Source organism: Lissotriton helveticus, chromosome 12 (assembly GCF_964261635.1).
Source record: "Lissotriton helveticus chromosome 12, aLisHel1.1, whole genome shotgun sequence".
In the NCBI taxonomy this organism is placed as follows: domain Eukaryota; kingdom Metazoa; phylum Chordata; class Amphibia; order Caudata; family Salamandridae; genus Lissotriton; species Lissotriton helveticus.
Window position 1 is genome coordinate 752,836,497 of NC_136073.1, and position 23,260 is coordinate 752,859,756.

The following is a 23,260-nucleotide window of genomic DNA, read 5'->3' on the forward strand; positions in this document are numbered from 1 at the left end:
TTATACTTTTCATATTACCTCCTTATTAGCCCTGTGCAATGTAATATGTGACTAATGTTTCTAAATGTATCACTGCGCTACGTGATTGTAATGAAGGATTGGGGGGATGGTTTGTATAAGTTTACAGCTGGAAGCATTGTAATGTGTTGTGATTGTATATTGTAAGGAAAACAAATCAATAAAACATATTTAAAAAATAATCAGGACACAAGTGCCACAGTAGATGTAATACACAGTATCCTGTTCCCAACAGTGGTGCTGCTGCTCCTGTGCTCCACTCTTAAGTCTGTTGTCCTTCTGCGCTCCAGTGGACTGCTCGGAGAAAGGCAGCAGCTAAGCTACTGTGCAGGACAAAAGCTTGTAAGACCATCTTGCAAGGCACTTACCTTACCAGACATTACCTACTAGCTGGGATTGATCCTTTACGTTGGCTACCTTTGATACAGGAGTATACATTCTTGCTGGACTTGTATTTAAGGATATGATTCTAAGCCCTACTGGTTTGTTCATTATCAAGACCCTACCGCGACAACATACTGTAGCAACGACACCAAACCGTACCGTTGCCTCCTGTCAGAGATCCCCACTATGCTGCCTCTCTGGTGTCCTCGATGAAAGCGCCCAGCCTTTATCACCCCACTCATGATCACCCTTACATTGCACATATGGTACTGTCAGTTCTTTCGCCCCATTCCATCAGTCACAGGCATCTCTGAGGCGGCTCTCTGAAACTGTTAACTATGAGACAGCATGCAATATCTGTTCCAATTAACTACCACAGCTGTTAGTTATATACTATTCTGAAAAGTGCTCCGACATAGGGATGGGTCTTATTCATGTCATAGGAAATGTAAGTAAATACATAATTTAAATATATTATCCTAAATATTGACGTACAACGAATACAAAAAAGTCACAGCACAATTGTTTCTGCCATTTTTTTTAATGATTGTATTTTTAACTTTTTCTTTATTTATTTTGCTAATTTTAGGACAAACTTCGCTTACATCAGTGTCGTTTAATGGAAAAAATGGATCATATTTCCAAGCAGCTGGAGAGTGAAAAGCGTTCGGTGGATTTTGAGGTAGGAATCTCATGAGTGGGATTTACAGTTGTCCATGTGGTTGTCTTAGTGAGAATGTGGCTTTCTCACATGTGTGCAACAAAAAGACCTCCAAGTTGTGGTAAAAAAAGTAACTTCTATACTCCAGTAACATGTGGAAAGATGAGATGATGCTGATAGACCCCATTGCCATCTGGCAGCCATTCCTCCCAGCTTCTGTCTCCTGTCACCACTGCCGGGGACACACTTGTACACACTACGGACCATATTTATCAGCACATTGTGTCAGGTCTGTGTCACCACATCAACCGGTTGATTTTAGGTTTTCTTTGAAGTGCACAACATGTTTTGTCCTGGAAAGTAGCCCTAAAGTAATGCAGAGTAGCACATTGGCAGTCATCCAGTGATACACACACATACACACATAACATATTTAAACTGTTTTTGTGAATATATGAAGTGCCTTAGTACCCTCATACATGGTCAAGTTTGAGCTACCCCAGAACAAAAACAAATTAATCAAATGATAGTGTCTGGAGATGAGGGTACTCTTGGGTGACCTTCACACACACATTGTTCCTTGATGACTTTTAAAACAGCACGGCTGGCTGTCTCTGTTCACTTTTTTTGGGGGTGGGAGGGAGCTCTCATTATTCCTAGTGTAATAAGGTAAGATCCGAACAGTTTTTCAAAAAGAATCTTCGTTACTCCAATTCCCTTAAATAATGTAAAATTGTAGGACCCTCCCATCCCGAACTGCTTTTCAGCAGTGTGAATAAAGGAAAAATAAAATAATAACTTGTTATTATGACATGCTGCAGCAGCTTTGTGGGGCGGGGCTGCTCTGCTCTCAGAGCAGGGGAAGGAGTGGTGGGCACTATGTAAGTGCACATGAATGTGATGCAGTGCGCGCAACGAAATTCATTTTATTTATTTTATATGTTTACTTACCTGAATTTGGTCGTATTCTGTAGTTTACTACCCCCTGCCCCACGTCACCGCCCGGCAGCACTCCCACCACCTACCGCAGGGCCGGCCTAAGGCATGTGCAAGCTGTGCACCTGCACAGGGCCACCAAACCCCAGGGGCCACCACGCCAATATATATCCGTAATATAATAATCCTCAGGTTGGATACATATTTACGTGGCGGCCCCTGGCAGGGATTTGTTGCAAGTTGTGTTGCATCATAACTGTATCATAATTAACTATTGCTTCCAAACTAGAAATAATATTCTTCATGTTCAACCCTGCTTTGTTTTCAATGCTTTTAAATGTATGTAAAAAAATTGCATAGGAGCAGTGTCCTTTGGTTTTGGTGACATTAATAAAGGTATATCACATGATATTAGACTAGGATTATTTCAGAGGAAGCACCATCTCATTATATTTAAGGCTTGCTACCTTATGGTTGGGGTCGTCAAGGTAACACACTACCGCCTTCCAAAGATATAAGCCTCCGCGCCTCTTCCGGGGCCTCTACTTCCGGGGCCCCTACCTACGCTCCCTGCCCAGGGCCACCATGAGCCTAGAGCCGCCCCTGCCTACCGCTACTGATTCACTATTTACCCAATTATAATTATATATTATGTAGGCCCCCAAAATCATCTACCCATTCTATCCACTGCTGTACAAAGAAAGAGGAGTAATGGTTAGCCTCACATGATATGCCTTCTCCTCCCTTTCCCAAATGTAAAAAAAAAACATAACTGACCTCCAGCCACCCAACCGAGCAAGCTTTGTCCCATCACACCACCTCCCCCCTCCCCCCAAAGCTGTCCACCCTGCTTTCCATCAAAGCACAGAGCCAGCGATGCAATGACAGTCTCTCAAAAAGTCATGTCAGAGCAGCCCGGAATTCCTTTATGACTTCGCAACAGTGGGCACCAAATTTTATTACCCACGATTGTTACTTCATAGCTGTGAGTATCCATGTTTAGAATGTAGTGTTCACACTAGTGTCTCTCAGTGAACCAAGCCAACCTGGCCTGAAAGACCTTTATGATGCAGCAGAAGTGGGTAACCAGTTATGTTATCAACTGTTGCTATGTCAGAGCAGTGAGTTACCAGATTTAGAATTTGGTGTGAACGATAGAGGGTGTCTATGAGAGCCGTAGATAACAGTGTCGTAGACGAACTAAAAGCCAAGGAATAGACTCGGCCAAGAGTAAGTATCTGTGACGGAGATTAAGTCAATGTCGTTTCAAGCATTCCATCCATCCAACCCTTTGTGTGCTCTATTATGAAGAGCTAAACTGGACTCTGACGAGGGATGAACAGAAACGTTTCAGAGGGGCAGCAGAAACAGAGAGTGACAGCAAATAGGGAAATCAGGATCCAAAATTGACAGGGAGAAGTAACATCACAACAAGCTAGAGTTGGAGCGATACGAGAGAGCCTGAGCAGTTAGCAGCTAAAAGAGGAATCGGAGAGTGAGTAGGAGCAAGGGAGAGCAAAGTCTGAGAGTGACGCAAGGAGTGGGAGCGGGATCAGGAAGTGACAAGGAAATATGACAGTATGTCAGAGAAGATTGAAAGCAGGACTGGAGACTGCCAAGGAAGTGAAGAAACATTACCTATGAATAACATGGATGAGTGAGAGGAAGACTACAATGTGACAGGGCGCCAGATAGGTTGACAGAGCAGATGAGAGTGTGGCCAGAGGATTGAACTGAAGAGTGAGAGTATGACAAGAGAGTGTCAATATGGAAAGTGATCAGGCAGGAGAAAGGAGCATAGTTTCAGCAAGGAGCGAAAGTAGTATCATAGAGTGCCAGCAAGGAGGGAGAGCTGGAGAAGAGAGTGGCAGGGAAAGATAACAGCAGGGCCAATATACTGACAGAGAGGATGAGTGCATGACCAGAGACTGGCATAAAGTAGTGAGAGCAAGATACAAGTGTGATAGCTTGGAAAGAGATCAGGACTGGGGCGTGTCATTGAGGAGAGAAAGTCATATCAGAGAGTGCCAGCAAGGAATGAGCGCAAGATCAAAGAGTGACAGGAAAGAGAATTTGCAGCAATTGAGAAGACGACTTCAAAGGACAATGAGAGCGTGATCGCAAGGAAGGTGTTCAAAACTAGAGAGTGTACCGGAGAAATAAGGGTGACAAAAGAGTGATGCCTTGGAGTGGAAGCTCGACCACAGAGCACCAAGAAGGTCTGTGCGGAGGACCAGAGAGTGACTGTGAGGTTTGAGAGCAAAGGTATGGGGTGAAATTGAAGAGCGAAGTCAGGACCAAAGAACAACAGGAATAAATTAAAGTAGAGCTGAGGAGAACTAGTGGGTGGCTATTGGGGCTGAGACCTGGCTCAGATAGACTTAGGCATGAATGAGAGCTGAAGCAAAGTGTGGCTGGGAGGAGAGACAGCAGATCCATCGAGTGACAGTGAGGGTTGAGAGCAGGGCTGGGGGATGAAACAGAGCAGTGACAGCAGAACTAGAGAGCAACAGTATTAAGTGAAACAAATAATAGTGAGTGTCTGGACAGGAAAGAATTACAGCTAGACCACACAGTGTGATGGAAATGATTGGAAGCAAAGTTGACAAGTGATGGTGACAAGAGGGAGATCGGTCACTGAAATAGACTGATAGATGGGAACATTACAGCTGAGAAAATAAGGGGTTTCTTGCATTGCACTACATTCAGCTGACTCAATCATGCACAACTGCAGCACTCTGGACAAATTATAATATTTCTCGAGAGTTTATCAATTGTTGTCAATGCAGTTTTTTTAATTTCTAAAACCTAAAAACTGTTTTTTGTTGAATGCTCCTTAGATTGACCTATTCTCTTTTTTGTCACTTTTCGAAGATCCAGGGAGCTGATGATTGGAGACGAATAGTTCGAAAAAATTCAAAGGAAAAGGAAATTCTGAAGCAGAGCATCCTATTAAAACTGTCAGAGGAGTATAACCATCTAAAGACAAAGGTAGCGGAGATAGACGAGATGATTACAAAAAGCCCAGTGCAACTTCTAAAGGTGAGAGATGGATTTTTCAGCAGCCACTTCCCTCATTTGATTTTATGAAGGAAGGGTTGTGCAAGCTTGCATACATAGGTACACCAGAACTTGGTTGGTGTGTATTGTGACACCATGGGAGCAGCCTAAAGAAATATCCTTATTGAATGATATAATCAAAAACTATTGTGAATGGATGTGCAGGTCATAGGGTAAACCCACAATTATTGGAATGAGTACACCGGAACTTGATGAACTAATTTAGGAGTGAAACATCATAAATATCAACAGAAACATTAGTCAGGAAATTGATGACTTCCATAGATGGTATTGAAGCCCATCTGATGTATTTAGTGGGTTCAAGGCCATTTCAATCAATCAATCAATCATAACACTTGTATAGCGCGCTACTCACCCGGGAGGGTCTGCAAGGCGCTTGGGGGAGGGGGTCCGCTACTGCTCGAACAGCCAGGTCTTGAGTTGTCTCCTGAAGGCGAGATGGTCCTGGGTCAGTCGAAGGTGGATGGGGAGGGAGTTCCATGTCTTGGCCGCCAGGTAGGAGAAGGATCTGCCTCCGGCGGTGGCTCTTCGGATGCGTGGTACGGCGGCGAGGGCGAGGCTAGTAGATCGTAGCTGGCAGGTGGGCGTGTAGAAGGTCAGTCGGTCGTTGAGGTACTTGGGGCCCAGGTCGTGGAGAGACTTGTGTGCGTGGGTGAGGAGCCTGAACGTGATCCTCTTGTTGCTGGGGAGCCAGTGCAGGTCCCTCAGGTGGCCGGAAATGTGGCTGCGTCGGGGGATGTCCAGGATGAGTCGGGCGGAGGCGTTCTGGATGCGTTGGAGTCTCCTCTGTAGCTTGGCTGTGGTTCCGGTGTAGAGGGTGTTTCCGTAGTCCAGTCGGCTGGCGACGAGTGCCTGGTTGACCGTCTTCCTGGTTTCGGTCGGGATCCATCGGAAGATCTTGCGGAGCACGCGTAGGGTGTTGAAGCACGAAGAGGAGACGGCGTTGACATGTCTGGTTATCGAGAGGGAAGAGTCCAGGATGAAGCCCAGGTTGCGTGCGTGGTCTGTTGGTTTGGGAGCGGTGCCCAGGGCGGGAGGCCTCCAGGAGTCATCCCAGGCGGAGGGAGATGGTCCCAGGATGAGGACTTCCGTCTTTTCCGAGTTCAGTTTCAGGCGGCTGTTCTTCATCCACTCGGCGACGTCTTTCATCGCTTCGTGTAGGCTGGTTCTGGCGGTGTCGGGGTCCCTGGTGAGGGAGAGGATCAGCTGGGTGTCGTCGGCGTAGGAGATGATGTTGAGGTTGTGTTGACGTGCGATGGCTGCAAGAGGTCTCATGTAGACGTTGAAGAGGGTGGGGCTGAGTGATGATCCTTGTGGTACGCCGCAGATGACTTCGGTGGCCTCGGATCGAAACGGGGGAGGCGAACTCTGTGTTCTTCCGGCGAGGAACAAGATGATCCACTCCAGTGCCTTCTCTTGGATGCCGGTGTTGCTGAGGCGTTGAACTAGGGTGCGGTGGCAGACAGCGTCAAACGCTGCGGAGAGGTCCAGGAGGATGAGTGCCGCTGTTCCCCCGTTGTCGAGCAGGGCTCGGATGTCGTCGGTGGCTGCGATCCGTTCGTCTCGAAGAAGGCGGCCAGCTGTCTGTTGACGATCTTCTCGATGACTTTCGCAGGAAAAGGGAGGAGCGAGATGGGGCGGAAGTTCTTGAGGTCGGTGGGGTCCGCTGTTGGTTTCTTCAGTAGGGCGCTGAGCTCGGCATGCTTCCAGCTCTCCGGGAAGGTGGCGGTGTTGAAGGAGGTGTTGATGATGTTCCGGAGTTGTGGTGCGATGGTGGAGTCGGCCTTGTTGAAGACGTGGTGGGGGCAGGGGTCGGTCGGAGATCCGGAGTGGATGGTGTTCATCGTGCGGGCTATGTCTTCGGTGGTCACCGTGGTCCAGGTGCGGAGGGTGGCGGTGGGGGGCGTTGGTTCGACGGTTGGGTGCGTGGATGGTGCGCCGAAGCTGTTGTGGATGTCGGCGATCTTGCGGTGGAAGAACGAGGCGAGAGAGTCACAGAGATCTTGTGAAGGAGTGATGTCGTTGTTGCCGGTGCTGGCGTTGGAGAACTCCTTGACGATGCTGAAGAGTTCCTTGCTGTCGTGGGCGTTGTTGTCAAGTCGTTCCTTCAGTGATTTCTTCTTGGTGGTGCGGATAAGCTGGTGGTGCTTGCGGGTGGCTTGTTTGAGGGCGATCATGTTGTCTGTGGTCTGGTCGAGGATCCAGGCTTTCTCGAGGGTGCGGCAGTTCTTCTTGGAATCCTTGAGTTCGCCGGTGAACCAGGAGGCCTTCTTGCTTCTGGGTCTGCTGGGAGGGTTCTTCAGTGGTGCGAGGTCGTCGGCGCAGGCTGTCAGCCACTGAAGTTGCATGCTGCTTCGTTGGGGTCCGTTGTGCTGGCGGGTGGGCTCTGGCTGAGGGAGGTGGTGAGCTGGTCGGCGGTGATCTTGCTCCAGCTCCTGTGAGGAACCTGTTGCGGGTGGTGGTGGGTCGTGGTTCTTCTGAAGCTGAAGTGGACGCAGCTGTGGTCGGTCCAGTGGAGTCCGGTGGCGTGGCTGAAGGTGATGTGCTTGCTGGAAGAGAAGACGGGATCAAGCGTGTGGCTGGCGTAGTGGGTGGGGGTGTTGACCAGTTGCTTGAGTCCGAGGTTGGCGAGGTTTTCCAGCAGGGCGGCGGTGTTGCGGTCCTTGTTGTTCTCCAGGTGAAAGTTGAGGTCCCCTAGGAGGATGTAGTCGGCGGAGGGGAGGGCGTGCGGGCTGATGAAGTCCGTGATGTCTTCTCTGAATTGTGTGCGTGGTCCCGGGGGTCTGTAGACGAGGGTGCCTCTGAGGGTCGTCTTTGGGTCGGTGTGTATCTGGAAGTGGAGGTGCTCCGCGGTGATGAAGGTGTCGTTGGAATCGGTCGTGATGCGGATGGTGTTCTTGTGGACGATGGCGATGCCTCCTCCGGTCTGGTTGATGCGGTCCCTCCTGATGATCTTGTACCCGTCCGGGATGGCGATGGCGATGTCGGGGGCTGAGGAGACGTTCATCCAGGTTTCCGTGAGGAAGGCGATGTCTGGTGATGTTGTGTCGAGGAGGTTCCAGAGTTCCACGGCGTGTCTGTGGACGGAGCGGGTGTTGAGCAGGATACACTTGAGGTGGTTGCTGCTGGTGTTTGGCTTGGCGGGTGCGGTGCAGGTTCGGAGCTAGGTGAATTTGCAGATTTTGCAGGTGAAGGGTCCGTGGATGCGTTTCGGGGTGGCCCGGCAGCAGGCGGGGTTCCGGCCGGCATTGAGTGCGTTGAGGGCGGCGGCGTCGTAGGTCTGTCGGGTCGTCTTGCATCGGCGAGGGCCAGGGGTCCTGGCGCTGGGCGCGGACGGGCGCAGACGGGCTTGCCTTTGGCACGCCTTTGGCGCACAATCGGCGCGCCCGCTGCGCGTACGCGTGGGCGTCATATGAAGGTAGCCGGGAGGGCGGGTCAGCTGGGTGGCGGGAGCGGGTCGGCGAATGGGCTGGCTGGGGGCGGGGCCGCAGGGAGGCAGCGGCGGGAAAGACTGTGGCAAGCGGGCGTCTCAGCGGCTGCTGGGTCGCTCGAGACAGGCAGAAAACAGGAGGCAGGCAGCGGCAACAGCGGTGACGCGTGGGGGGCGACCTCGCCTGGAGCAGGCTCAGCGGTCACTCCCTCGTGGACAGCGCAGTCCCCTTAAGAAGGTAGCCGGGAGGGCGGGTCAGCTGGGTGGCGGGAGCGGGGCGGCGAATGGGCTGGCTGGGGGCGGGGCCGCAGGGAGGCAGCGGCGGGAAAGACTGTGGAAAGCGGGCGGCTCAGCGGCGGCTGGGTCGCTCGAGACAGGCAGAAAACAGGAGGGAGGCAGCGGCAACAGCGGTGACGCGTGGGGGGCGACCTCGCCTGGAGCAGGCTCAGCGGACACTTAATTTGGCACGATTTTAAACACAGTTGAAGGTGCTGGAATTGGTTTTGATGTCATGATTGAAAAGCAAAAGTGAGAAGGATTTATCCTGGTTACTCACCTAACTATTATCTTCTATTTTGTTTCATTTGATATCAAAAGTTTATGGATGAACCACTAAAAAAGTGACATGATTTGCAAAATAAAGGTGTAAAATTTGATGACTTACTCTTTGAAAAACATAACTGAAGCTCTGTAAAACCACTGATACCAATCAGGAGAAATGGTCTGCAAGAGCGATCCAACTGAATGCCCTAACATTGGAACATAATCTGCGTGCCTTAAATGGGAGAACATTCTCCAACCCAAACGGGGCGATGACATATAACAGACTTAGTTGCCCGTCCCGCATTGACTATATTTTACTCGACACCAACTCTTGGGGGAAACTAATAGACATGGAGGTCATACAATCGCAGGATAGCGATCATAATCCACTTTGTATGAAAATTAAAGGGCGAAACGAATGGCCCATTAATGTTTTCTAAAGAAGTAACCCCCACGTATTGTAATCGTAAGCTAAAATGGAATAAAGTCCAGTGCTATGAGGATAAACTCTCAAGCATTAAGGAGTTAGTACAAGCAGAAATTAGTGATTTGGTGACCTTCGAGTCTATGAAGACGGTTGTCCCAAGCTTCAAATTAGCTGACTCCCTCAAAAATTTAATTGAGAATATTAGGGCCTTTTTCACGATGGGCGAGAATAGAGGGGCCCTAAAAAGTAAATCTGAAAAGAAGGGGACCCCATGGTATACGGCCGTATGTAGGGCTAAGAGAAAGGCGATTTCATCTTCGATTAAGAATAAAGACCCATTAGCAGTAAGGGAAGCCCGAAAAGACTACAAAAAAGCATTAAAATAGCAAAAAGGAGTGGGAGGAAGAACATTGGCAGCAACTCAAAAAAGCGGCTTGCCTGAAAGATTCTACCATGCTCTGGAACCTAATAAACAAACTTGAGAAAAGGGGGTTAGAGCCCATACCTATCCATATTAGTGAAGATCAATGGTACTCGCATTTTGCAAAATTGTACTGTGAGGTAGAACCCACAGGGCAAGCTATAGTGCCATCAAACGTATTTGCATTAGAAGTCTCCGGCATAGCTGAACCCTTTCTTGCCAGGGAAGTACAAGAGGCCATTACAAATATTTCCCCAGGCAAGGCAGCAGGCCCGGATGGGCTACCTGGTGACTTATTATTGTACGCACCAGAATTATGGTCGAACTTCATCGCCCTCCTAATGAATCTGATTCTCCAGGGACACCCTGTCCCGGAGTCTTGGAAGGGCGCGGAGGTAGTGACCATATATAAGAAGGGTACCAGAGAGGACCCTGCCAACTACAGACCAATAAGTCTTATTGACACAATCCAGAAAGTAGCTGGCAGGGTTGTCACTAGAATGGGAGCCTGGATAGAGGAGGGTAGAATTCTTTCCCATTTCCAGGCTGGCTTTAGACAAAATATGGGAACAATTGATCAGGTCTTTAGGTTTTGTGCTGTATACTCGAAGACGGTGTCTGTTGCCAAGGGCAGCCTATACCTGGCTTTCATCGAAGTAAAGACAGCGTTCGATTTGGTCCCACGTGACAAACTCTGGAAGGTGCTTTTAGACATGGGGTTCCCTAGTTACCTTTTGGAGCTGATCATAAGGTTGCACCAGGTAAATTATGCCAGAATTAGGTGGGGGGACCAAGGGCAACTAACAGGGAGGGTGCCTGTACAGAGGGGGGTCCGCCAGGGATATGTGATGGCTCCGACATTGTTCTCCCTCTTTATTAATGGGGTGGTAGACCATTTGAGGGAGGACTCAGCGGATGCCCCAGTCCTGGCGGGGGAGAAAACACCAACCCTACTCTTTGCAGACAACACCCTCCTTTTGTCTAAAACCCCCTCGGGCCTCCAGAAGCTATTAGACAGATTTTGTTTGTTTTGTGATGAGAGGGGCCTCACTGTGAATACTGCTAAAACCAAACTGATGGTGCTGTCTGCACAAAAGAAAGCTAGGAGAACGAGTATTACTTTAAATGGGTCCCCACTTGAGGTGGTGGAGGAGTTCGGCTACCTGGGCGTCAGGATCAACAACAGAATGAAATGGGATTCCCATGTGGCTAAAATGCTCCTGAACCTCAAAAGAGCCTCAGGAGCGATTCTGAGACACCAACGCCTATCTACTAGCAGACCAGTAGCCCCAGCTCTGGCAGCATATGAAGGAAAGGCCGTAGCTTCAGCCGTCTATGGTTCAGAGCTGTGGGGATACGAGAACACCATTGACCTGGTAAGAGCAGAGAATACGTTTGTGAGGGACCTGGTTGATCTCCCGCTTTCTACACCTTTAAAACCCCTCTTTTTAGACAGGGGCAAACATTCCATTGCAGACGTGGTGCGCCTTCGCCCTTTGTTGTTCTGGGTGCGCCTGCGAAGGACGCCAGAACTAGCAAATTATGCGTTGGTTCTGGATGAGCTGATCACCTTGAATAGTGCAAACAAGATACCGTGGCTAACCAAACTGAGGCAGCTGATTTTGAAGCTAGGTTTGGGTAAATTCTGGATCTCCCAGTCCCCTCCCCACAAGCAAATCATCAAAAAAATCTATTGGGACTGGGTACAGGAGGAGGAAGTAAAATATGCAAAGTGGAGGGCACTAACAACTCAATTTATGGAATTCAAACCTTGCAAGAATCTTGAGCCCTTCCTAGATTTTATCCAAAACCCAAGGGATAGGTCTCTCTTCCTGAAAATGAGATATGGGACTCTACCCTTGAATAAGTTCATCGAGGGGTGGAAAGGAAGGGGGGCTTATGCCCATTCACTTAGCTGCCCTGGGTGCCCATGCACGAGCGAATCTCTTTCCCATTTCTTGTTCGCTTGTAGGGCTTACAAAAGACCAAGAACAAGATGGCTAAAGCCGGTATGTAGAGAGCTGGGAGTAAGAGAGTGCAGAACTGCTTTACGCATTTTCTTAACAGATACTACATCTATGCTAGTTTTTTGCGGGGTTGCTAAATATTTAGCCAGCGCATGGATTATCCGTGCAAGACTGTTAGCTGATGACAAAATCTACGCTTGGGCAGTCAAACCGAAGTATATACCCACTGCTGTAAAATGTATCATTGAATCCCTCTGTTTTAAATGTAAATATTCTGAATTTTATTCTTTTACACTATGAAATGATATGTAATGAATATTGAATACTATAACTTTTAAAATATGTGTTTTTATGTTTGTACTGTTTGTACTTTTATGATATGCAAATATCGAATAAAGTAGTACAACAACAACAATCAGAATGTTAATGATCAGCCTTCCAATGTGTTCCCTGAAAGCACATTTGTATTTAGTACATAGTGTGATGGTGCACACAAGCTCACAAGAGAAAGCATTGTTATGATTGTAAGCAGAAAGTACTTCTGCACTTAATTCATCTCAACTGCTCTTATGGTATATGTCACATACAAAACATATGATATATCTCTGTGACCTTCAACTCAATTAATATACATTTAAGCACGTCTAAATTATTTTCAAAACACATACAGGATTCCTTTCTTGACACATTAAAAAAGTTCTGACTTTTCTTCTCTTCTTAACATATTCCAAATCCCATCTTCTTCCCGTGTATACTTATTACAAACTATGAAACAATAAGTATTTCTCTATTGCACAAGAACGCCCAAAACACCTCCTGTCACATATATTTTTAGAACAGCAAGCCAAAGCTCACAGCTAAAATGACACCCAACATAAAAAACAGAATAAGGTGCATGTAATCGGCATGAAACCATAAAGCATATATCTTGAACCAAAAGCAAGTTAATCCAAACTCGTAAGAATCACATATGGTTTTGGATTAGCAAAAGGAAGAACGAAAGCTCAAGTTGCTAACCCGGAACTCAGAAGAATGTAAACCCATATAAGCACAACAGACCTAAAGTATGCAACACTTCAGCAGAAACAAGTAGGTATAGATTTTTGTTATAAACATCACTAGGACAAAGGGACTGAGATCAGTCATAACCCACTACTGCAGGAAACACTATTAAGTAGAAGCGCATTGGATAAGTGCAAAATTTACAACAAAAAACACAACAACTAAAAAAGTGAAATATTCCCCTATTGCAAGCTCACGCGAACTAAATGGCATAAATATACTAGATGAGATTTGACTCTTAACCCCAGCCAGAAACAACAAGGTTTGCCTGCCAAAACCTACAAATTAGCAGAATTTATAAGAATACGTAGATACAGAAATTTAAATCATGTACTAAACCAACAAAATGTGAACTGGACCATTCTGGAGCGACCTCATTCATCTTGTGTGCAACGCATCTCAAACTGTGTGATTTAAGGGTTTGCTCTACTAGACGTTTAACCACTATTAAAAAATAATATTTCCATTAACCAAGTTGTTTCAAAAAAGGAAATCATTTGCAGAGGACAACAATTGGGATGCTTTTCACTGCTTACAAGAAACCTTTGCTAGTGCACACTTCTTGCAACCTCTAATATCGAGCTTTCATTCACTGTTCAACTGTTGACTCATAATCTGAGGTAAGCATCTCCACATCATATCACAGTGGAATCTATTTCCAAAGATCGGTACTGGAGTAACGTAACAAGGTAATTGAGCAAAACTGAAAACCTTAAAAAGCAAGTCCATATTAAGGTTGAGTGCACTCACTCCTTGTGGCGTGCTGAGCTTACAATAACTAAGAGAATCAACCCTACTGTCAACAACATCTGTATGTACTATGTAATCATTCAGGAAATCTACTTTTTTGCATGTAAATTGACCATCTGTACCGCAGGCCTAAGAATTTGTCAAGAACTTGCACAAAGAGTTTCAACAAATGATGTTACATTTGACCTTGGGCTAAGGAATGATGCAATTGCACATTGGTGTGTAGTCCAGCCATTGTGTAGGGATGGTAAAGTCTTTCTGGCCACCAAAAGCCTATACCTTAAAAAAAGTGCAAGTCAGATACATTGTACCTTTTACAATACAGACGATTATCAATCCTGTGGTTGTTTGTCTTAATCTTGGCAATCTGTCCAGTAGTTGATATTTCCCAGATGAAACTGATACCCACCCAATTACCAGAGAAAAAGAAGACCTATCCATGTAAAACTCATAGGAATTTTAAATTCACTTGATTCTTGAGTACAACGCTGGGAACCATCTTACTTGATTGATTGAAGCGCTTATGGCTTGTAAGTTGGGGCCTCAGTCCCCTCTTCACAAATTCACAACCCTACCTGGTTAAGCAGTTTTAAAAAAAAATACTTTCATAGCTTTGTCATTTCCAGAGACAGGTCTAGAGAGTCCTTACAGGGGATATAACATAGGAGCTCTTTAAAGGAGAAAATATTGAATGCCACAGCTCCCACGATGGAGATATACAGTATTCAGTTTGGCTATGGATGTGTAAGGTAGACCTCCAAAAGATTCCACTCCGTATGTTACAACTCTAAACTACCCAAACTCATTGATCCCCATTCAGAACTTTACGGATGAGCTAGAATCTTTGTGCTTTGGTGTAGTGGGCATTGTACTTTACCATTGTTAAATGTGTGGCGCTTGGCAGCTTGGTTACCATGCGTGTCCTGTGATATTAGACATGTCAATCAGTCGAGGTAATTGGCTCAACAATAGTGGATGGGCAGGAAACATATATTTTTCCCTAACCCTCAGTGCTGTTTAGGAAATACAAAAACAACACAAGGAAATCCTTACCTTGCTTAGCATATTTCTCCGTACCCACCCAAGGGGATAACCCTATGGTGTTAAAAGAACTCTCACCCACTAGGATTCCAAGTGGCATGCTTCATCACAGAATCCTAGTTCAGATACTGAACTGGATGGGCTCAACATTGGTTTCCAAGGGAGCTCTTTGTTTATTGGATGGGATTCAACCTTTAAAATAGTCTAGGCCGGGGGTCTGTCCTGGGGGTTAATTTTATTTTCAAGGGGCACCCTGGTGGAATTAAAAACACGTGGGGATGCACTAAGGAAATTAGTATCCTCTGTATCCCTGGATTAACATGTTTCAGCCATCACACCAATGCTTCACTGGACTAATTTGCTTTCATCAGGAACGCAAAAAGATCTAGTTAGTATCCTGTTTGTGTACATTCAATTGTTATGTTATGTTATGTTATGTTAATTTATTTCTTCTATAGCGCTCGGCGACTCCGAGGAGCATCCCGGCGCTTTGGTGAAGAAAGAGCAGCTAGTAAACAACAACACAACAACTTAAAAGCAGGCACAAGAGAGGGATCACATTTGTTTCGTGAACAGCCACGTTTTTAGCTCTCTTCTAAAAGTAAGAAGATTGGGGGTCTGTCTGAGAGAGAGTGGTAGTTCATTCCACTCCTTCGGGGCTAAATAGCGAAAGGATCGACCACCAATCCTTGCACGCCTGATTACTGGGACTGTCATTTTAGATAGGCAAGATGATCTCAGAGATCGACTAGGTACATAGCGGGAGAGGTGTTTCCCTATGTACTTAGGACAAGTTCCATGTAGAGCTTTAAAAGCAAAAGTCAGACACTTGAAAAGAATTCTTTTGGCGATCGGTAGCCAATGTAAAGAATTCAGTAAAACCGTAGCTCCTGCTCTTCTCGGCAGTCCATAGATAGCACGAGCTGCGGAGTTCTGGACTACTTGCAAACGGTTCAGAAGATATTTTGGTAAACCCAAGAAGAGAACGTTTGCGTAGTCCAGTCGAGATCCGATCAAGGCCTGAACAATAATCTTCCTGTGCTGGTGAGACACCAGAGGAAGAAACTTCCTCAGCATTCGCAAAATGCCAAAGCATTTGCCTGAGAGACACGAGATATGTGGCCCAAAGGACAGTTCACTGTCCACGATCACTCCCAAATTTTTTGCCTTGAGAGACACCTTGTCAGGAGGGAACAGATCTTGTGGCCACCAAGCCTTCCAATCTGGTTCACAGGTGCATCCAAAGAAGAGCAGCTCCGACTTGTCGGAGTTGCACTTTAAACCATTGCACCTGAACCACTCAAAGACCGCACTAAGGCAGTCCCTGATCTTTACGCCGTCGAATGCCCCACCCCTATCACAAGTGAAAAGGAGCTGGGTGTCGTCGGCGTAGGATACGATCTGGGCGCCAAAGGATTCCGCGACTCCCGCCAGAGGTGCCATAAAGATGTTAAATAGCATGGGGCTAAGAATGGAACCTTGCGGAACCCCTACCTCTAGCGGAGCCATATCAGCGGAAAATGGTGGCGCCCAGATCGTTTGCCGGCGGTCGGCCAGAAAGGATTTAAGCCATTTCCACACCGTTCCCCGAATGCCGCTCTCCCAGAGTCTTATGAGGAGGCGATCATGAGGAACGGTGTCGAAAGCCGCCGACAGATCCAACATGACCAACATGGCCCTTCCCCCAGAGTCGAGTCTTTCCCTGATGGCATCTGTGACCTCGAGAAGAGCCGACTCCGTGCTAAAGTTTGCACGAAACCCAGATTGCGTATCATGCAACAGGTCATTTCCTTCGATGAAATTGTGAAACTTCCATTCACCATACTCATACCTGCCATACATACTGACCCATTTGATCTCTATGCTTGCACCTTTTGATGAAAGTTTTACTACAAGGTCCACCTGCCTCTTTACCCTCATTGAGCTTTAAATAGGATGCCACTAAAGAAATGCGACCATAGCTACCAAATGTGTTGGTATGTATGAGTACATGGTATGAGTGCATACTTTATTGAAGCCCCTTCCAGCCAGAAAACAGCACCACTTTAGACATTGCACGTCCTCACTTTATCTGACCTACCTGGGACAAGAAACAGCAGCGGAACTCCATTTTTCAGTGTTCCAAGTGTCGGGGGGGGGGCAACAACGCAGTTCCCGTGCGCCTGGTGATGCTTAAAAGTGGCCTCGGCCTCCCGCAGCGCGGGAGCTCCCTCCAGCCAGAAAGCAGCAGCTCTTTAGACATTGCACGTCCTCACTTTATTTGAGTTTACCGGATCGAGAAACAGTAGCGGGACTCCATTTCCCAGCAGTCCAAGCACCGGGGGGGCCAACGCAGTTCCCGTGCGCATGGTGATGCTTAAAACTGTCCGCGGCCTCCTTCAGCGCGGGACGCGCGCGAGTGTGCCCGGGTCGCGCCCGCCCGAGCCCGAAGGAGGCCGGGCTGGGCCACATTATTAACATTTTGAATTCGGGCCGATGATTTCTTACTCTGGAAGGTATTGTGTTATATATTGTTATCGCTATCACTATTTGGTTCCATCAAAATGAGTAAGCGCAAGTTGGGCGCAGGTCTTGGGGTTGTGGGGACACTCAATGCTTTTCTTTTAAGAGTAGAATCGGCACTCATCCACGAGATCAAGCTCACTGAATGCAGGTTTTTCTTAGAGCCCCAATTTCTTCAGAACCGCAATACACCGGTAGGGCCTCTTCTGCTAAATTCTGTTGAATATATTACTCCTCAAACTAACCAGACAGAGCCCCCAGATCTAGACCCTGAAATAACTACATCTTCTGAGTCAGCAAGCGGACCATGTAAGTCTAACATAACTACTAGGGGTCAGAAGGCAAAAATAAGTCAAGACAATAGTCCTGAACCTCCTCCCAAAACAGGAAAGGGTCAGAGCCCACAGAAACAAAAACAGCAATCACCCAGGGCAATTAGATGTAAAACTAACTCCAGTGATCGTGATTGCAAACAGAGGTCCAACACAATGTCAACAACCACTGCCACAAACGGGATTCCCTTATGGTCAAATGAGGAGGAGTCTTAGAAATGGTTAGAGACAATGGTATCAGCTCTGCTGGATCCATTATTACAGAAACTGACTCTAATCGAAGTCAGACTTACAAAGGTAGAACAGCCCATCACTAGCATTCCCATAGATAATTTGGATGCATGCCCATGTAGGGGCTCTGATACATCACCCACGAGGGGAAAGGGAAATGTGGCTAGTGATCCCATAAGTAATGCACACTGCCCTAGATCATCTGCTGGCATAGTTATAGAACTAGATCCGATTAGCCCCCCACCCCAGGGAGGCATACCTCCTCCACCAGCTTACTTAGGGCCCCAGCATTGCTTAGTAGATTCAAATTCGACCCATACCCAGACTTTAAATCCCTCAAATGGGCCTCCAATTGTTAAGGGGAGTACTACATCAGGAGAAGGATTGAGAGCCACACATACACAGTCATCAGATATCTAATCAGGGAATCATTCCCAACTCAAATTTGAATTTGCATCTCCCGCCAGAAGTAACTCCTTATACGGTCGTCCTGGTAAATGCTCCCTCATTACCGTCTAATGCCTATGAACACTGGTCAACATTACGGAATAAGTTGTTACATCTAGTGAGCTCCAGGACCAGTATAAAAGACATTCTTTTCTCAGAGTTTAAAATGGCACGAAGAGTAGCCTGGGTTGGTAAATCAACTAAGGGCCATATGTAGTTGGCCAAATACCGGTCGGTAAAGCCGAAAATCGGTAAATTTCGGCTTTACCGACCGGTATTTGGCCCTGTGAGATGTACGTATTACCGAATGGCATCGGTAATAACGAATTGGTAAATAATTACCGATTCCTTATTTACCGATTGGAGAACACCGAAACAATGAATACTGAATCGGTAAATAACGAATCGGTAAAAATCCCAAAATGCGATGTAGCAAAAATCGGTATTACCGAATTTGACCAAAATCGGTAATAACGATTCGGTATTTACCACTGATCCTGAGCAGGTGGTAATCAGGTGCAGTGCATAAAAACAGCCCCAAAATGCAACAGTGTGAACACAATGACGGGCCTCTACCTCATAGCAAGGCGGCTACGCTTGAGAGCAGCAGGAGTGAGGATCTGGAGACGGGAAGAGCGGGTGTACAGACTGCGCATCACATTGTTTCAACTGACTGAACCAGAAATCCATGAAAGGTACAGGCTGCACCCACACACCATCCTTGACCTAATACGGGACCTCAAACCCTATCTTGAGCATCAGACACCAAGTCGCACGCAATACCCACCCATGTCCAAGTACTATGTTGCCTGCACCTCCTGGCATCAGGAAGTTACCAGGGTGTGATAGCCGCAGTAGGTGGTGTGTCAAAGAGCTGTCTATCCCGTTTTTTCAACACCTTCCTGGATGCCATGATGGACAGAATGGAACATTACATTACCTTCCCCAGTACACAGGCGGAGCTGCAGAGGACCAAGCTGGATTTCTACCAACTGGCGCAGTTCCCACACGTCATTGGCTGCGTCGATGGGACCCATATACCAATCTGCCCACCTGCAGCAACAGAATACATTTACCGCAACCGCAAATCCACCCACTTCATTAATGTGCAGGTGATGTGTGATGCCAAGTTCATCATAACTGACATCGTGGCCAAATTCCCAGGGAGTACCCACGACTCGTACATATTCCGGAACAGTGGTATCCATACACGTCTGGCTGCTGGTGATTTTGGAGAAAGATACCTACTAGGTAAATCAATGTGACACACCCTGATGTACACCTTGGCTCAAGCTATTGGTCACACAAATTAAAGGCACTTTCTTTTGTATTTAGGTGCCAGCGCATATGCCCTCCGGCCTTACCTACTCACACCATATCTCAACCCAACCACCCCAAGGGAGAGGAGATACAATGTGGCACATAAGAGCACACGCAACGTGGTGGAGCGCACCTTTGGACTGTTTAAAATCAGATTCCGTTGCCTCCACAAAAGTGGAGGTGCACGTCAGTACAGCCCCATCAAATGTTGCAAAATTATTGCTACATGTGCAATGCTACACAATCTGGCCACAAAAAAAGGAACAGCAGTGGAACTAACTGACTCTGAGGACAAGGACAACCCTCAGCCAGAGCCCTGCGCAGCTGGTGTTTCAGTTGAACATGATGGGAGACAGAGACGGGCAGAGATAACGTCAAACTATTTCTGAGTGAGTAACGAGACAGAGCCAGTAAAACATTTTTGTAATGGTGTTTAATAAGCACACCACCAGTATTGTAAGCAGTGTCGATTTGGACATGGGTTACATCACCCATCTAATGTTTGGCAATTGGCAGTGGTTCCTACTTTCTGCGTCCACGCGCTGCATGTGCATGTTCCCTGCCAACACTGTCTGTAGTGTCAGACTGTTCCTGCGAGGCGCCGTGGCGTTCGCTGCGCTTCCTGCCCTCGGTGGGAGAGGGCGTTATGCTACCACGGCTGGTAGCCTCCTCACTGTCCCCCCCCTTCCATTGTGGAGGTCATTGAAACCATGCCCATGGCCACATCCCTGCTACAATGCGCCATCTCCTCCTGCATGGCAATGGACCTGCGACACATCAGTGAGGTTGCAGTGGCCAGCCGGTTCAGTGCCTTGGTATAGGCCTGGAGCCTCTGCCTCTCCCTGCGCCTGCCAAGACGGTCCTGCTCCAACTGGCTGCAGAGGTTGTCCACAGAGGTTGCAACTCTCTGCATTCCCTCACACATGTTGTCTCCCATAGCACTGATGCCCTTTTCCATCCTGTGCATGTGTTTGTTGATGTGTGCCACCTCCCTGTGCAGTGATCTCATCTCCCTCCATTGCAGGCGCTGGACCTTCAGCATGTTGCCTTTCACCCTGTTCGGATGCTTCAGGACTGTCCGGCCTTGCCCTGCGGCGTCTGGATGAACTGTGGGCGAACTCAGATGGAGTACCAGCCCTCTCCCTGTTGCCCCCCTCATGGACTGGAGACTTTTGGCCCCCTGTGCCCTCCTCCGACGACTCCTCCATCTGCTGGAGGGTGGCCACGGCATGCCTCCTGCCTGACAGTGGTGGTGGTGGTGGTGTTGGTGATCGTCGCAGTGGGGACTGGGTATGAGGGGATGACGGCGTTCCCTGGCGCTGTGGTGATGCCTGTGATGGAGGATTTGGTGGTGGTGGTTGTGGTTGTGCGGAGCTTGTGGTCCCTGCAGGCATGCTTTCTTCCTCATGTTGCCTCCCCTCTGGCCTGGCTGTCTTTGCTCTGCTCCCCTCTGCAGCACTGCGAGATGTCTCGCCTGTAATGACACAAATGTAGATATACTCACTGCTCTGTCTGCATTTGAATTACATTAAACATCATGCCTACAGATCACAGTGATTGTCCTGAGATTGCCAATTACTTTCACATGCTATTGTGTTTGGTAGCCTGACTGTCCTATACATCAGTTCCCTCGAACTACATCTCCCACAATGCATAGCAGGTAATGAGTAAGACATGGAGTGGAGTGGGAGCCCCTATGCCACTATGGGGATTGGGGTTGGGGAGGGGGTAGCACAGCATGCTGGGCATGCGTCTTACCTTGTTTCCTTGCTGCTCTGGCAGAGCTGTCTGCGTCTCCCACTCCACTCACACTCTCCGGCTGGAGGGTGGACTCCACCATCAGTTCCAGTGGTGTTGGTGCTGGTGCTCTGTTCTTTCCTCCACCAGTTTTGCCAGCCTGCCTCTGCCTCTCTGCCATCCTTGCTTTCGCCGTCTTCTTGAGGTCGTAACACCTCTTCTTGATGTCCTCAATGGTACGTTGGGTCACACCTATGGCATTTATTTTTTCCTGTATGCCAATCCAGATCTGTCTCTTTTGAGACTCGGGCACATGGAGGGACTGCTTACCAAAAAGCCTGTCATGGTCCTGACTCACATCCTGGATCAGTACCTCCAGCTCCTTTTCGCTGAACTTCAGCTTTCTTTTCCTCTCACTTCCCTCCTTCTCCCTGTCCTGGCTTGCCATTTCAAAGCAGTTTTTTTTTCTGGTTTGTAGCTGTGAGGCTCTGTTGCTCCTGGCTCTTCAGCACACCTACCTGCCTCACAGTAAGCTCCAGGTTCTGTGCATCTGCCTGGGTGTGGCCACTTCCTGTTTGGGAGGTGATTGGGTGACACAGGATTGGCTGATTCATCGAATTACGATTTTTTGAATTACCGATTCGGTATTTACCCATTCGGTAATGAATTCGGTAATTCTGATTCGGTATTGGTTTTTCGGTAATTTTTTTTTTACTGATTCGTTCCGAATGTATTTTTTACCGATTTTTAACGAATCGGTAATATTTACCGATTTTTTTATCTACATCGCATTTTCCGATTCCTTAATACCGAATCGGTAAAATTTGGTATTAAGGAATCGGTATTCATGTTTTACCTACATATAGCCCTAAGTCTTTACCTGGTGATTATTTGGTTCTAACTTTTAGGTCCCCATGTCTGGTGCAGCTTATCCTGGATAGGGCTGGAATCCGGCACATCACGGCTGATGGTATAAACATTCTCACTCTGTTTTTTTTTTTAATCAACCTACCAGAGATCAATGTTATAATCGGAGGGGGAGAGGGTGGGGGAGATACTCCCAGAGAACAGGCAGCCTAGTTGTGCGGTTACACTCCGTAATCGTTACGAAACCTTTAACACATTAGAATACATAGACAGACTGACTGATCCAGGACTCCCTCCTTTAATTAATAAGCAGGAGCACAAGGGGTACCGAGGTCATAAACCACAAAATAATGAAACTAACCCCGTTCTGTCTCATACAGCTTTATGCACTCACACGTTATATCAGGCCCTTATTGGTCAAAGGGAAGAGGGCACGGGCATTAGTAATGCGACTCGGGGTGTGTATCTTGAGGATATTGAACATACAACCCTAGAACGGGTATCTACTAATGATGATGGCCTTGCATCAAGCACAGTAGCTTTAACTAGCTCCCTTGGTATGGGGGTTGAAGCAACCTGTAATTTTGTTTCATGGAACATCGCGGGATTACGTTTAAAGGTGAATAATCCCGTCTGGTGTGATTTTTTTATTAAACCATGATGTATTATGTCTTCAGGAAATGTGGGCCAAAGAAATAATCCATATTAACGGGTTTAAAACCTTTCAGACCTCGGCAGTTGAGGGACTAAGGGGAAGTGTATAGGGGGGCTCTGTACCTACATATCCAATAGGCTGAAAATAAAAACGATATAGTTGTACATAGAGGAAATTTATTATCAACTGATTAAAATTGACATAGATAATAAGCAATGTATTGCAGTGATACATTTTTATAACAATATTTCACCTACCAAAGTGGGGTTCATAGTAAAAAAGTTGGGCTATGATATAAAAACGTTATGTGGTAATACCACCAAAGATACAACGGTAATTGTGGGAGGGGATTTTTATTGTGTCTTGTGCCCAAATGTCGATGGAAAATTGTGCGGTCTTATAACTGAAGAAGGGATTAGTAACATCCACTTTTGTCACTCTACATTGG

At 47.2% G+C, this 23,260-nt stretch overlaps 1 protein-coding gene across 1 annotated transcript in view; it reads left to right on the top strand.

Annotated features, from left to right (window-relative positions):
* LOC144798833 (uncharacterized) overlaps window positions 1-23,260 on the top strand; it is a 59,724-nt gene that overhangs the window by 17,941 nt on the left and 18,523 nt on the right. Inside the window, exons 2-3 of the mRNA XM_078669883.1 lie at window positions 992-1,084; window positions 4,874-5,041. Coding sequence (XP_078526009.1) covers window positions 992-1,084; window positions 4,874-5,041 — 261 coding nt within the window. The remainder of the gene's footprint in view (window positions 1-991; window positions 1,085-4,873; window positions 5,042-23,260) is intronic.